Source organism: Syzygium oleosum, unplaced genomic scaffold, assembly GCF_021117445.2.
Source record: "Syzygium oleosum isolate NSW1041296 unplaced genomic scaffold, Sole_v2.1 Sole_v2.04, whole genome shotgun sequence".
NCBI lineage: Eukaryota > Viridiplantae > Streptophyta > Magnoliopsida > Myrtales > Myrtaceae > Syzygium > Syzygium oleosum.
In genome coordinates this window covers 8438027-8451434 of record NW_026607488.1, presented here as the reverse complement: position 1 = coordinate 8451434, position 13408 = coordinate 8438027, and the positions used below count along the sequence as shown (strand labels likewise).

At 42.9% G+C, this 13408-nt stretch overlaps 1 protein-coding gene and 1 long non-coding RNA gene across 2 annotated transcripts; one reads left to right on the top strand and one right to left on the bottom strand.

Moving 5' to 3' along the window:
• Positions 1 to 6317: 6317 nt before the first annotated feature.
• Positions 6318 to 7376, bottom strand: LOC130137998 (uncharacterized). Its single transcript, XR_008816427.1, has 2 exons — positions 7237 to 7376; positions 6318 to 6977 (listed from the first exon to the last, which is right to left on the bottom strand). It is a non-coding gene; the product is annotated as an uncharacterized LOC130137998 (long non-coding RNA).
• A 41-nt stretch (positions 7377 to 7417) lies between these two features.
• On the top strand, positions 7418 to 11946 carry LOC115679490 (conserved oligomeric Golgi complex subunit 5-like). The gene is made up of 3 exons (XM_030603087.2): positions 7418 to 8098; positions 8621 to 9097; positions 10705 to 11946. The coding sequence occupies exons 1-3, from the start codon at positions 7520 to 7522 to the stop codon at positions 11638 to 11640; spliced, it is 1992 nt and encodes a 663-aa protein (XP_030458947.1). The 5' UTR covers positions 7418 to 7519; the 3' UTR covers positions 11641 to 11946.
• Positions 11947 to 13408: the final 1462 nt, after the last annotated feature.

The window sequence follows — 13408 nt, the reverse complement described above, 5'->3', positions numbered from 1 at the left end:
GACCCGGCCCGACTAGATTTTTTTTTTTTTAAATTAAACTCTATAATAGACTCTATTAGTGCAAATGTACCTAATTTCTATATGCAATGCATTTAAATTGAAATATTTTTGTTTTAGGAATTAAAGAAAATTAATTCCTAAATTTTGTGCAATTAATTTTGGGAAAATTAAAAATAGGTGTCAACAAATGAAACATCACATGAGGATATATTTATACCAGCAGCCAAGCATGTAAATTCTCTAAGAATTTGGGTGAATAAAGGGTGTTCTCTGGGATTATGGTCTCGGATCTTCGTTGAAGTGGAAGTCCAGCAAAACCCGATGGCAGAAAACTCGTCGGTCTCCAGTCGTCGGCAGGTGCCAAAATAGGCCAAGCCTTCGCCTGTTCCCGTCGATTCAACCTCCGTCACTCAAAGGCTCTGGAAGGAACCGGCTTATACGATGCCAAGTCTGGTCGCCTAGACTCGGCGAAGGTAACTCAGGCTCAAGCGACGCTGGGCGATCATAACTCCTGGGCTGGGCGACGTCGGGTGACTCGAATGTCATCGGATCTGAGCTGAGCTAGGTCTGGCGACGCCAGAATGGCTTATACACCAAGGCCCGTAGACGGCTAGGTCGTGAGTCACCAAGGCGTCGCTCGAATACCCATCGTCATGGGTGTCAATTGGTGTTGTGAATCACCAAGGCAAGATGGCTTGATGAATCGGCAATGTTATGGGTGTCGCCGGCCTACGACAGCAGCTCCTTCGGTGACGCAATAGTGACCTTCGGTAGTCCGGCGGCTAGGGTAAAGGTGGTTTTTTTTGTGTTTAGGGTTTTTTTCTATGGCTCTGATACCAATGCGAAAGAAATAATAATTTTCTATTATCAAAAGTAACATTAGGATTACATACATATATATATGTGTGGGCGCGCGCGCACTTAACCCTACTCAGGAATTAGGTTACTATTCTATCCTTATTACTCACAATATTTTTTAACAGTACATATTCTATTTAGTTCCTGAACTATATGTCAATGCTGAATATTTTTATATAGTGCAAAGATTACATTGCACATTGTGAAAAGTTTAGGGATCACATTACACATTGAGTCAAAATTCAGAATCATTCTTAAAAAAATTAAGAACCCCGAATATGAAAAAAAAAAAAGAGAGGGAATTAACCGTGATGTCAACCTTTCGTTCATCACGAATTATATAAGCCCGAGCCTAAATTGCTTGTGCTGAGATCCGATGGCACCGAGCAGACCGAATTGTATCACCCTCGCCGGGTATAAAGCTAAAAAAGAGGGGGTTGACAACTTGATACTTGATAGGTCGAGTCGCAACCTGCCTTAGATTTGACCAAAGCAACCGGGCATGCGCAAAAGCGTTATTCCTTTACTTAATGAATTGCCAGAAGTCATCTCTTGCCAAAGCAAAGAGTAATAATTAATTAGCATTGTGACCCAAGGAACAACGGCGTGCTATATCAGCGCATGATAACTACGGTACACTGTCCAATTCATCCATGAAAAACTGTCATTACTCTTGGTACTCGAACCTAGCTACATGCAGTAGAGGAGGGCCCAAGGCGACGGCTAGTCATGGCCACGGGCCGGTTTCGGTCCGGAACCGGCCCGGTCAAACCCGAGCTCAGTTCCGGTTCCGGTTCCAAATTATTTTTTTAAAAAAAATAATAATGAAATTTTTAAAAAAAATATTCATTATTTAATTTTTTTTTATAAAACAATTTGAACTCTAATTACCATGCATTGTAAGTGCATTGATCTCCAATTACAATGCTTGGCTTGGGTGTATTGAACTCTAATTATAAGGCTTGGCTTGGGTTTTATACACAATGATTCTAATGCCTTTTCGTTCCCATTCGATGTGGGACTCTCGGCTTGCCTTGAACACTTTCAATGTGAGACTCTTGGCTTGTCTTCGTGCAAATGCCAAGAGTCCCACATCGAATGGGAATGAAGAGACCATCAAAGGGGTTGTTTATAAAACCCAAGTCAAGCCATGAGCATGTGAAGTTGTATGCCTTTTGTGGCTACGATCCTTTGCTAGTTAAAAGCAAAGGGGTCCATTGGACCGCCTAGAACCGGACCGGACCAATGGTCCGATTCCCGGTTCTATGATTTGCCGGTCCGGTTCCTAGCTCTAAAATTAAAGGATCGGTCTTACCGGTTCGGTTCCCGGTCGAAACCAAGAATCGATCACCCCTACAATTTTCATTTTGATTATAATTTATATTGAATAATTCATTATTTCATATTTTTATAATTCATTATTTTTTTATTTCATAATTTATTTTTAAAATTTTTAAATTACGAACCGGAACTGGCTGGTTCCGGTTCACACATGGCCACTGTGACATTCCGAATTTCGGCCCATTTTTGGGATTTATAAAACGTGTAATTCGTCAGTGTGCTTATAGTAAAATCTCGCCCGGGAACTGATTACTCTCAGTTATTGTTTTTAAAATTGAGATTTCGCTAGAATCGTACTCGATCGAATTTGGCCGTTATTTAGAGCCCAAACTTTGGTGTCGAATTTCTCGGAGTTTCTGGACGAATTTAATTGGACGGTGTCGATATTATTGTGGCCAACCTCAAGATTGCCCGGGATATGTGAAAAGTGAAATTTGGACCGGGTGCGGACCTAGACCAGTATACCTCCCTCAGTGTTTATTTGAATTAGTGTCTTCTAATCTTTTTCTTTAATTGAAAACTAGGAATTTTCGTGGCCCTTAGATCTTGGCTTGCTCACCAAGATCAATTTTGGACCCTCGGATTGCACTTGAGTGGGTTGACTTGCTCTCTCTCTCTCTCTCTTCTTATTCCCGGAGCTCTCTCTCTCTCCCTCCTTGGAATCGGCCGAATCTCCAAGCACCATCACCTCCGCCTTGCTTCTCCGGTTCAGACGCCACCGGACTCGCCGCCTGAATCGTCGGTCAGCCACCCGTCCGGCTGCCGGAGTGCGCACTGTTCACAAAAGCCTGAACTATCCCAGAAACCAGCTTGAAAACACCCATTTTCCCCTCTTTCTCTCTCTTTAGGCCTCACTCCTGGTACCCCGACCACCACCATCTTGTGTTCGTTCCAACCATCCCAGCCTGGTCGCCGGAAAGTCGTCGGAGATTCCCGTTCAGCCCTGTTCACCACCGGAGCTCAGTTTGCCTGTTCACCGGTTTTCTTGCTTAAACCCTTGGTAGACTTCCTAATCCTTGGTTAGGCTAGTGGGTTACTAATGGCATGTCTAGGGATGGGTTAGGGGCTATGGATAGTTGGTTTAGTGGTTGTATAAGCTTGATTTGCTTAATGGTGCAAGTTTAATGATTCTTGGATTTCTGGTTGTTACTATACCTCTGTGCTTTGTTATTTTTTTGGTGATCATTGTGGGCCGAATCTGAGGAAGTGTTCTTCATGGAATTTGTTCCCAACATCTTGAGGTATAACATACTTTAAATTCAGAATTTTTGGAAGTTGTTTGTGGTCATTCGGAGGTCGGCTTTCGGACCATCTCAGGGCTACCGGAGTTACTGTTCACCCGACCTTCTTGTCTTTCCGAATTTTTTATAAAATTTTCTAGACCTTATTTCAACAAGATTCCTTCACAAAAATTGTTAAAAACACTTGTGTCTATGACATATAAAAATTTCAGAGCTTTCCAAAATGATTTGGGTACTGAATGAGTTGTATTTTGATGGTCTGAGGGGCTGTCCGAGCGAACCGGATTCTGTCCGGATTTGAGTGTCAAAAAGAGGTGTTTACAGTTGGAACTGGGTTTCGAGTTCTTCACGGAAAATGTTTATCAAGATGTTTTATGCAACATATCCAAATTTCAGAATTTTTGGAGTTTATTTACTATTTATTTCAAATGGTTTTCTGTCACTGCACAACTGCCCAGTTTGGACCCTATTTTGTATATTCTCGGTTTTTCTCTCTCTCGAGATTTATTCGGTGTTATCGTGGCATTTGTGGATGAATTTGATGTTTGAATGTTGGATGGGTGGGCTTGTTTGGTGAACTCGTGATTGGAATTTGATTAGTATGACGTGTGAGAACGGACTTGAGACGTGTTGACGGTGGTCCGTGAAAGGAAAGTTTGGCTTGGGACGTGTTGACGGCAGCCATTGGAATTGATTGAATTGTGTGGCTTGTGTGCTTGTGAGAACGGACTTGAGACGTGTTGACGGTGGTCCGTAAAAGGAAAGTTTGGCTTGGGACGTGTTGACGGCGGCCATTGGAATTGATTGAATTGTGTGGCTTGTGTGCTTGTGAGAACGGACTTGAGACATGTTGACGGTGGTCCGTGAAAGGAAAGTTTGGCTTGGGACGTGTTGACGGCGGCCATTGGAATTGATTGAATTGTGTGGCTTGTGTGCTTGTGAGAACGGACTTGAGACGTGTTGACGGTGGTCCGTGAAAGGAAAGTTTGGCTTGGGACGTGTTGACGGCGGCCATTGGAATTGATTGAATTGTGTGGCTTGTGTGCTTGTGAGAACGGACTTGAGACGTGTTGACGGTGGTCCGTGAAAGGAAAGTTTGGCTTGGGACGTGTTGACGGCGGCCATTGGAATTGATTGAATTGTGTGGCTTGTGTGCTTGTGAGAACGGACTTGAGACGTGTTGACGGTGGTCCGTGAAAGGAAAGTTTGGCTTGGGACGTGTTGACGGCGGCCATTGGAATTGATTGAATTGTGTGGCTTGTGTGCTTGTGAGAACGGACTTGAGACGTGTTGACGGTGGTCCGTGAAAGGAAAGTTTGGCTTGGGACGTGTTGACGGCGGCCATTGGAATTGATTGAATTGTGTGGCTTGTGTGCTTATGAGAATGGACTTGAGACGTGTTGACGGTGGTTCGTGAAAGGAAAGTTTGGCTTGGGACGTGTTGACGGTGGCCATTGGAATTGATTGAATTGTGTGGCTTGTGTGCTTGTGAGAACGGACTTGAGACGTGTTGACGGTGGTCCGTCAAAGGAAAGTTTGGCCTGGGACGTGTTGACGGCGGCCATTGGAATTGATTGAATTGTGTGGCTAGTGTGCTTGTGAGAACGGACTTGAGACGTGTTGACGGTGGTCCGTCAAAGGAAAGTCAGACCTGAGGCGTGTTTACGCGGGTCGTGAGAAAGTGCGAGATGTCCAGTGAGGGACAGAGCCCGAATTGATCGGAGGGCTGAGCTTGAGGTGCATTGGCACGGGCTGTGAGAATGGACCTGAGGCGCAGTGGCGCGGGTCGTGAGATGGTTGGTTGGGCACGTGTGCGAAATGTGATTGGTTGGATTGGCTTAAAGTACGTGTGGATATTTGATTGGATTGATTAATGGTACGTGTGGATATTTGATTGGATTGATTGATGGTACATGTGGATGTTTGGTTAGATTGGTTGGGTGCGAGTGTGGATGGCGCTCGAATGATTGTATTATATTATCGAAATATTATTTCATTATCATGATTTGACTAATATGCAGTGGGGGCATATGATTGGATAGCGAGGTAAGTCCGTTGATGTGAATTATATATATGTTATCGGTTAGATTGCATGTTGAGACTTGTCTGGGTACGCATTGGCCTAGGTGGGGTTTAGGGTGTTGCTTATTGAGACTCGTTCTCACGGTTATTATATAACCACTTTCAGATCCGCGACCGTGATCGATTCGGAGATGCCGCCAGAGTACCACAGGGATTGAAGGATAGATCAAATTACCCTGTCTTTTGAGTACCTTTTCGTAAAGGAGATAAGCTTGTCAACCACCGCCCCCTTTTGAAAATTGTGGTTTGAAATTGGTAGCCTGGGTTATCGTTTTGTAATAGTGACTGTTTTATGATGTTATGCAATTATTGTTTCGTGCTATCCTTTTGTCATCATGTTAGTTGTCTGGATTGTTTTATTTCGCTTCCGTTTGCGTAGTTTGTTTGGGTCGGCGACGCGCCCTGGGACGTCGCGTTCAATACGACCGTTGAAGGGATGTCGCGAGCCTGTTGAGGTTTGGGGCGTGACAGCCACGAACCGGAACCCGCCGGTTCCGAACCGTGGCCATGCCTAGCAACGGCGATTGTCTACCGCGGTTGTGCTCTAATAAAAAGGTACCTTTCCACCGAGAAGTATCTGCTCCAAGCCTCCAACAACCGATTTCCATGTTAATTTCGCGAGCAAATGACGTCTCACAAATCAAATCAATCCCGCTTCCATCAAAGTAACAACTTTTATGGGATTAGTGACTTACACATCGTGATCAATAACACGTTTACAATAAATGTCAATGACATTTTACACGATATATCAGTAAACTTTTTCCAGTGATCCAAGTGAAAACAAGCTACTGCTAGCATGTTCAACCCTTGATAGATCCAGTTAAATGGCCAAAAGGCATGCTAGAATTGCCCGATGCTTTTATCAATTTTCGACAAAACAATGTACAGTGGGAAACTCGGTGGCAGACAAACTAGCAGTGGCTTCACAGCCTATAACAAGCACATGCATTTCCGAGGATAAGGCTCGCTAATGTTAAACTATCTCACAAAGTGTGAAAGAGGAGTTTATCCTAACATTTACTGTCCCACAGAATTTTGGCCGGAGTTCTCTAATCGGCCTTTTCCTTCTTTCATGAATGAGAATCAGTGTAATGAAATACTATCAGAAAACATTTGAAGATGCCATTCACGAGCATTCTGTGCAGAGGCTTTTGCGTCGACCAGCACTTCCATGTAAAAAGAGAGGATAAACACCTTAATGACCACCGTATCGGCATGTAATCTCTTCCCCTTCTATAAGTCTCTCCACAGAATCTGACGGAAGGCCTATCATCTCTAATGTCTTTTCCCATACCCGGTAAGAGGTTTCGACATTGTGTGCTTCTTCAGAAGGGTTTGTTGGACGGCAATCTTGAGAGATGAATGCACAAACAGGCCACTCATCCGCTTTCAGTAACTCGCAGTGTTCTGGAACCTCAGAATCTGTCGCAGCAAAAAGTGAACTCCTAGAACCTGCATGAGTAGTGAGACGCAAAATTTAAACCCGTATTATTTCAGATTGGAAAGAAGATATTTTAATTGATTATAAGAAAGAAAGAAAAAAAACCAAGAACGGGTAGATAAATGGCTAGCATAGTAAACTAGATAAGAGGATTACGCCTGCATAACTCCATTCAAGTACTCGCTCCCTTTCTGAAATAAACGAATCAGCAACACAACGACCCTACAACTTTTCAGTTTGGAAAACAATCTGGCATGTGAGAAGACCAACCTTCTTGAGGATTAAATACAAAGCAGGGTATGAAGTGACAACCAGCTTGAACAATTCTAGGAAGATCCCTCGCCCGCATTCGATTCATTGAAAAATATAAAAGAATTTGCTATCAGTAGGTTGTCACGATCTTATCAGGATTTTGATTAGATATGAGAAAGATTCGGGGGATAATGGAGGTTTCCTTGATTGGGATATCTATATATATGATTTCACAAAACCCTAATTCCTTTCCTAATTCCTTACCTAAATCTCTCTATCTCGGTCGCCTCTCACCTCCGCCATGGGGCAGCGCTCCTCCGTCTCCTCCCTCCGCCGTGTCCGATCCGATCTCCCCGAACCTCCCTCCCCCATCAACTCCAAGACGCTCCTGCTCTCCAACCTCCACCGATCCACCGATGTCTTGCGACACACCAGCCTGCTCCTCCGCTTGTCCAGAGATCCCGAGCACGGTCCGCCCAGCATCGATGCGGTCGAGGGGGAAGAGTCGAAGTGGATCCGCGGTGCGATCAGGAGCGAGGCCATGGAGGTGTTGGAGAGAGGCATGCAAGGGCTGAACCAGGGGGAGGTTGGTGCTGGACTACAGGTGCTTTACGATCTAGGCGAGTTGAAGGCCACTGTGGCGCGGTTGGTGAATAAGTATGAGGGAATGGGAGTGAAGAGCATTAATGCCGCATTGGATACGAAGGCTATGTCAACGACTGGAGGGGGATGGAATCCGCGCAATGCGCTTTGGAAGAGGATCGAGGAGTGTGTGGAGCGACTGCACTTGGTCGTGGTTGCGGTTTGGCACTTGCAGCGGGTGTTGTCGCAGACGAGGGATCCGGTCACGCACGTATCGCTGCTTGACGACGTCGTTCAGGTTAGCGTGTGTTAGGATTTCGTGGCTCTTGATCAATGTAGTAGTTTGCATTTGGATGCTCCTTGGTGTTTCTCTGTTGTGTTATGAGACTTTGAAGACCCATACTTTTAAATTAGTGGGGAGATTTGGCGTGGTGATTCGTCCGTGTCGAACAAGTTATAAAATGATTTTTTTGCATGGCTTACGTTCTTGTTCTGGCCCATAATGTCAGTTGTCTTAGTTTGCTTAAGGAAATGATCTATTTGGCTGCCTGCTTAGCTTAATTTCTTAAGACCTGAGGAAATATGCTACCTCTGTCTCTTAGTCTCTTCAGTTCTCATCCCTTTGAACACAATGCCATTTTGATTCTCCTCTTGCTACGCCAGAATTATCCAATTTTATTTGAACAATTTGGTTCTCCAAATATTACTTCCAAAGCAAAAATCGAGAAAAGCATGTATTGACTTTCCGATAATATGTGATTCCCTCTTTTTTTTTCTTACTTGGACTGTATGCCTTGCTAAAGTTATTTTATTTGCTTAGGACGGTGATGCAATGTTATCAGACCGTGTCTGGGAGGCACTTGTTCAGGCCTTTGCAAGCCAAATGCAATCTGCTTTTGCTGGATCAATTTCTGTTAATTCTATTTTTACAGCGGAATACCCAAAGATGCTTTCCACAATTGAGAATCTTCTAGAATGGATTTCACGCGACACCGATGTTGAGGGAGTATTGCCAGCTATCACTCCTGAAGTAAAACATCAAATGGTTTCAGCAATAGATATATTCGAGACTCGATACTTGTGTCAATGCTCCAAACGTCTTATATTTCTCGTCAAATATGTAATCGATGAGTCCGCTCAGGGAAGTGGTCCCTCCAAATTATTTTTCTTAAGAATCGTATCATACATACAGGAAGAGATTGAAAAAGCTGTCCAGTTGGACCGGCGTTTAACTCTGCTTGTCTTGCATGAAATTGGTATGGCGTTGCGCCAGCTGGCACCACAAGCTGAGAACCAGGTAATTTACTGGACATTATACGTTGCACTAAGGTAGATTTCTCTGTTCTTTTGCATGATTCTCCAGATTTTATTTGTTCAGTCCATTTGTTAGGATGAAATGTCCCTAGAGCATATATAGGGACCTTAGCTTGCCCTTACGGCAGGAGAATAAATGTTTAGTTGATTGTGGACCAGCAATTTTATTTTTCTCTTTCAGGTGGCATTGGTTTTCTTCTCTTTAGTTTTCTTTTTTTTTTTTTTGAGGGGGGGAGGGGGGGCAGCGGGGTTGTGCCGGAAAAGGAGCTTGCTAGAGGGGAATTTGAGGCTCAGCAGCTTCATAAACGATAGCCTTCAGCATGTAGGAAGTGCCAACTTAATTTCCTTTTCTCCTCTTTATCGAAGCTAGTCAACCCTAGGAGAAGCATTTTGCTTGGAGGGAGGTTTTGGCTATTGCTGTGATCTTGTTACCTGGTTTCTCGGCAAATCAATTTCTAAATAGATGCATGCATTCAGAGATGTTGTTAATTTTTGTACAGACAAGAAAAAAAAATAGTTCTGTTATCCCTTTTGGATGATGTGGTTAGTAATAGCATGGAAAGAGGTGAATTGTAGAACTTTCATAATATGGAGAATGCCTTACAGGCTTATATAGAATTGAAGCTGAATGGTTTGTCTATCGAAACCATGCTTCAATTTAAGTTTCTGTAAATGATCAAGTCTTTTGACCATCATTGATTGATTAATCGTGTTGGAAATGGGATATAGGTTCTTTTGTGATTTGTAAGGGTACTTCTTTGAAGAAGTGTTCTTACAATTTGCTAGAGCAAAATATTGCTTTATGCAAAGTGGTTTATCTCCATGACAAAGTCCGGAATTTCACATGTTGGCCATTCTCGTGTGAAGTCTAGTGAGTTTGAAGAGCACACTACCTGTTGCTAATCTTAAACGATATTTGCCTTGGATTATGAACTCCACTACATGTATCCAACCAGATACTGCATGCTTCATAGTTAGTAAAAGTTCCAGAAGCCATCTGTATGACAATGCTTGCTCCAAGATTCTTCCCAGTGGTTTATAGATCGAATTCCAGTTGACAATATGGACTTAAGAATGACAGTTTGGCACCCTAAATGGGCCTGCTTATTCCACTATTAAACATACCTTGTATGATCAAATGATCCAACGGGGTAGCCGTCTCAATCTCATACTTGAAACAAGAGTCAATCACTTGAAATGTTTAGGATCTTTATCTATATGCTAGATGCGTAGATAAAGATCTATTTTTTATAATGAATTACATAGGTCAGTTGAGGTGTTCTTTTAAGATGGTAGGTGAATATTTATCATTGGGACATCTGTGTTTGTGTGATTCTAGCAGTAAGTTTCATCCTTGATTCGTTTTTTAGGATGAAGGGAGAACACATGATCCTAATTTTGATGGTTAGAGAATAGAAAACCATATTCTGGTAAATACAGGGGAGACAATCGAATTCACATAGCCTTACCCATATAATGTAGTGACAGTTTCCATGATTTGAATTTGTCACATCTGGATTAGAATGAAGTCATCTTATGATTCTTGCATAACATAATTCTGAATGGTGGAGGGCAATTTTTGTAATGCAGATGTCTACTGGTCCTGAAGCACGTCAAGTGATGGGTCCTGTTACAGCAGCCCAGTTGAAGAACTTCACCATATGTCAGCATTTGCAAGAATTTCACACCCGCATATCATCTCTGATCCGGGAATTCCGGCCTGTTGCTGCCGATGAGCTTTCCCCTGCACTGGGTGCAATATATGAGGTCGCATGTAATCCAATGACATCCTTATTTCAATCGATGCTGGATCGACTGGAGTCTTGCATAATGCAAATTCATGACCAGAACTTTGGTGTGCTTGGGATGGGTGTTGCTATGGACAATAGTGTATCACCCTACATGGAGGAGTTGCAGAAGTGCATTCTTCACTTCCGTACTGAGTTTCTAGTCAGGATGTTGACTCCAGCTAAGACAACAAGTGGAAAGACAGAAACGATATGCACTCGGCTCGTTAGAAACATGGCTTCACGAGTTTTGATTTTCTTCATCAGGCATGCTGCTCTTGTGAGGCCTTTTTCAGAATCAGGGAGGCTGAGATTGACTAGAGACATGGCCGAGCTGGAGCTGTCGGTAAGCCAGAACTTGTTCAAGGTGGAACAACTAGGTGCACCGTACCGAGCCCTTCGAGCATTTAGGCCTCTCATATTGTTGGAAACATCTCAGCTGGGAGCATCTCCTCTTCTTCAGCATCTGCCGGTCAGTATTATACTTCACCATCTCTACACCCGTGGTCCGGATGACCTGCAGTCTCCAATGCAAAGAAACAAGCTCACGCCGTTGCAGTACTCTTTGTGGATGGATTCACAAGGAGAGGATCAGATCTGGAAAGGCGTGAAAGCAACTTTGGATGATTATGCTGCGAAAGTAAGGGTAAGAGGGGGGGACAAGGAGTTCAGTCCTGTGTATCCCCTTATGCTTCGAGTAGGGTCATCTTTGACCAAGAATGCTTCTGTGGCTCGGTAACCCTGAAAACGAGCATATAACTAATGAAGTTACTATAATAAGAGCATACCCCGATCTCTTTTTTGAATGATGTTGCATTTGAGATGTTGGAGAAGGCTTTTAATAGTGCTAGTCCTAGTGCCCACCATCAATGTAAATGCACACGAAGTTCGTGATAGCCTTTGGTTAAATTGTCCATAGCTCAGGATGAACTATATGTCAAATTCGACCGGTATATATAATGGGTGCTGAGCCAACATCTTTGTACAGGTTGCAGCCATAGCTTCTGAAGCGATATATCAACCCTTTTTAATCGGCTATTTTCCAGGGCACTTTTCATTTTTCATTAACATGATGTATTTGCGATATTGAACCGTGCTCGACTGGAGTTAGTAGGCTGTTCATTCATCTGCAATTGCCTTTAATGGTCGTAGAAGGTATAAATATGAACCGTTGTGAGGTCAATAATGGCCAGACGGAGCAATGACGCAGCTACTTCCACTTGCGAAACTCGGTATAGAGACTGAGGATGTACAGAGCTGGATTGAGTCTAGCTATACTATGGACCTTCTTCTAGAGTGAGTATCTCATTTTACATTAGGATACCGTTGGAAAGGCGAAAAGTTTTAAAAAGTTGGCTGTATAGTCTCCCGTGTGCCATGCTTAGATCTGAAAGGTTGGGAGGATGTGCGAGTAGAAAGAGACTCGAGCAATGGCGAGTGTTAATGGTCCCTTTCTATTAAATGCAGTAGCAAAGAGAGAAAATTTACAGTTAAATGGATCTCTCTTGTATTGCATCCTTTTGAGGCCTGATTCAATAAGGGGGTCTGATTTGGTGCACTGACCTTTTGTCCGTGTGCTGGAAATCTGGGATTATTGCGCGAGACTTTTCTGCTTTTACTTGCGTTACATTCATGATGCCGAGTCCCGCACACATTAATATCGGCGGCTTCGAATGTCTGGTCTCTAATCTTCTTTCTAGATATTGCCAGTCGAATCGTAAAAACGGCGACAATGGCGATCTGCCGGTGCCGACCATGGCGGCGATTTGCCTTATTTTGAGATTTGCGGGCAATGAGCCCATTCCGAAAAATCTCTCTACGAAGTTATTTCCCATGATCAAGCTGATTGGAAACGACATCTCTCGCCTTCCGCAATGGATATTATGGCGCTTGAGGGATGGGAGCAAGCAAGCCTTTCTTAATGGTCAACGACAGATTTTAGGTTCCGACATTCTTTATATAAGCGTGACATGTAAACCGAAGAAATGAGTTTTCGTTTGGAGGCATTCTTCTCCAAAGTCGAAGCTAAATTTTTTTTATCGATGAATTACGCAGCGTGTTATTTTTCATGTGATTAAGACTAATGCTATTAGTCCTCGTCTTGCTTCTAATCTGATAGTTGTTGAGCGTCAAAGACATGGCAACAACTTGATTTGATGGAAGAAATTTTTGAAAGTGAAACAATCGCAACTCGCGCGAAGAAAAGAAGAGGATAGATAGAATTTTCTGACTCAATATATTTCACTCAGATTTCACTCTTATAAAAAAAATTACAAGACTCCCCTATTTAAAGAAAAGTTACGTGACTCTTATCTTTCCTAAAATATAACTAGAAAGAATATTTTATCTTATCTCTTAATATCTAACCATATCTCTTAATATCTTACCATATATCTGAAAAAACAATTATTTCACCTAAAAACACAAAAAATCAAAATATGGAAAAACGAACAGACTCAAAAAAGAATTCCTTACCCAAAAAAAAAAAAACAGACTCAAAAAAGAAA

Excerpts from the sequence above, each read along its gene's own strand:
- LOC115679490 (XM_030603087.2), top strand. The coding sequence starts at position 7,520 with ATGGGGCAGCGCTCCTCCGTCTCCTCCCTCCGCCGTGTCCGATCCGAT. Across the intron at positions 8,099-8,620 it reads TGCTTGACGACGTCGTTCAG|GACGGTGATGCAATGTTATC; the intron begins GTTAGCGTGTGT and ends TTATTTGCTTAG. Across the intron at positions 9,098-10,704 it reads CACCACAAGCTGAGAACCAG|ATGTCTACTGGTCCTGAAGC; the intron begins GTAATTTACTGG and ends TTTGTAATGCAG.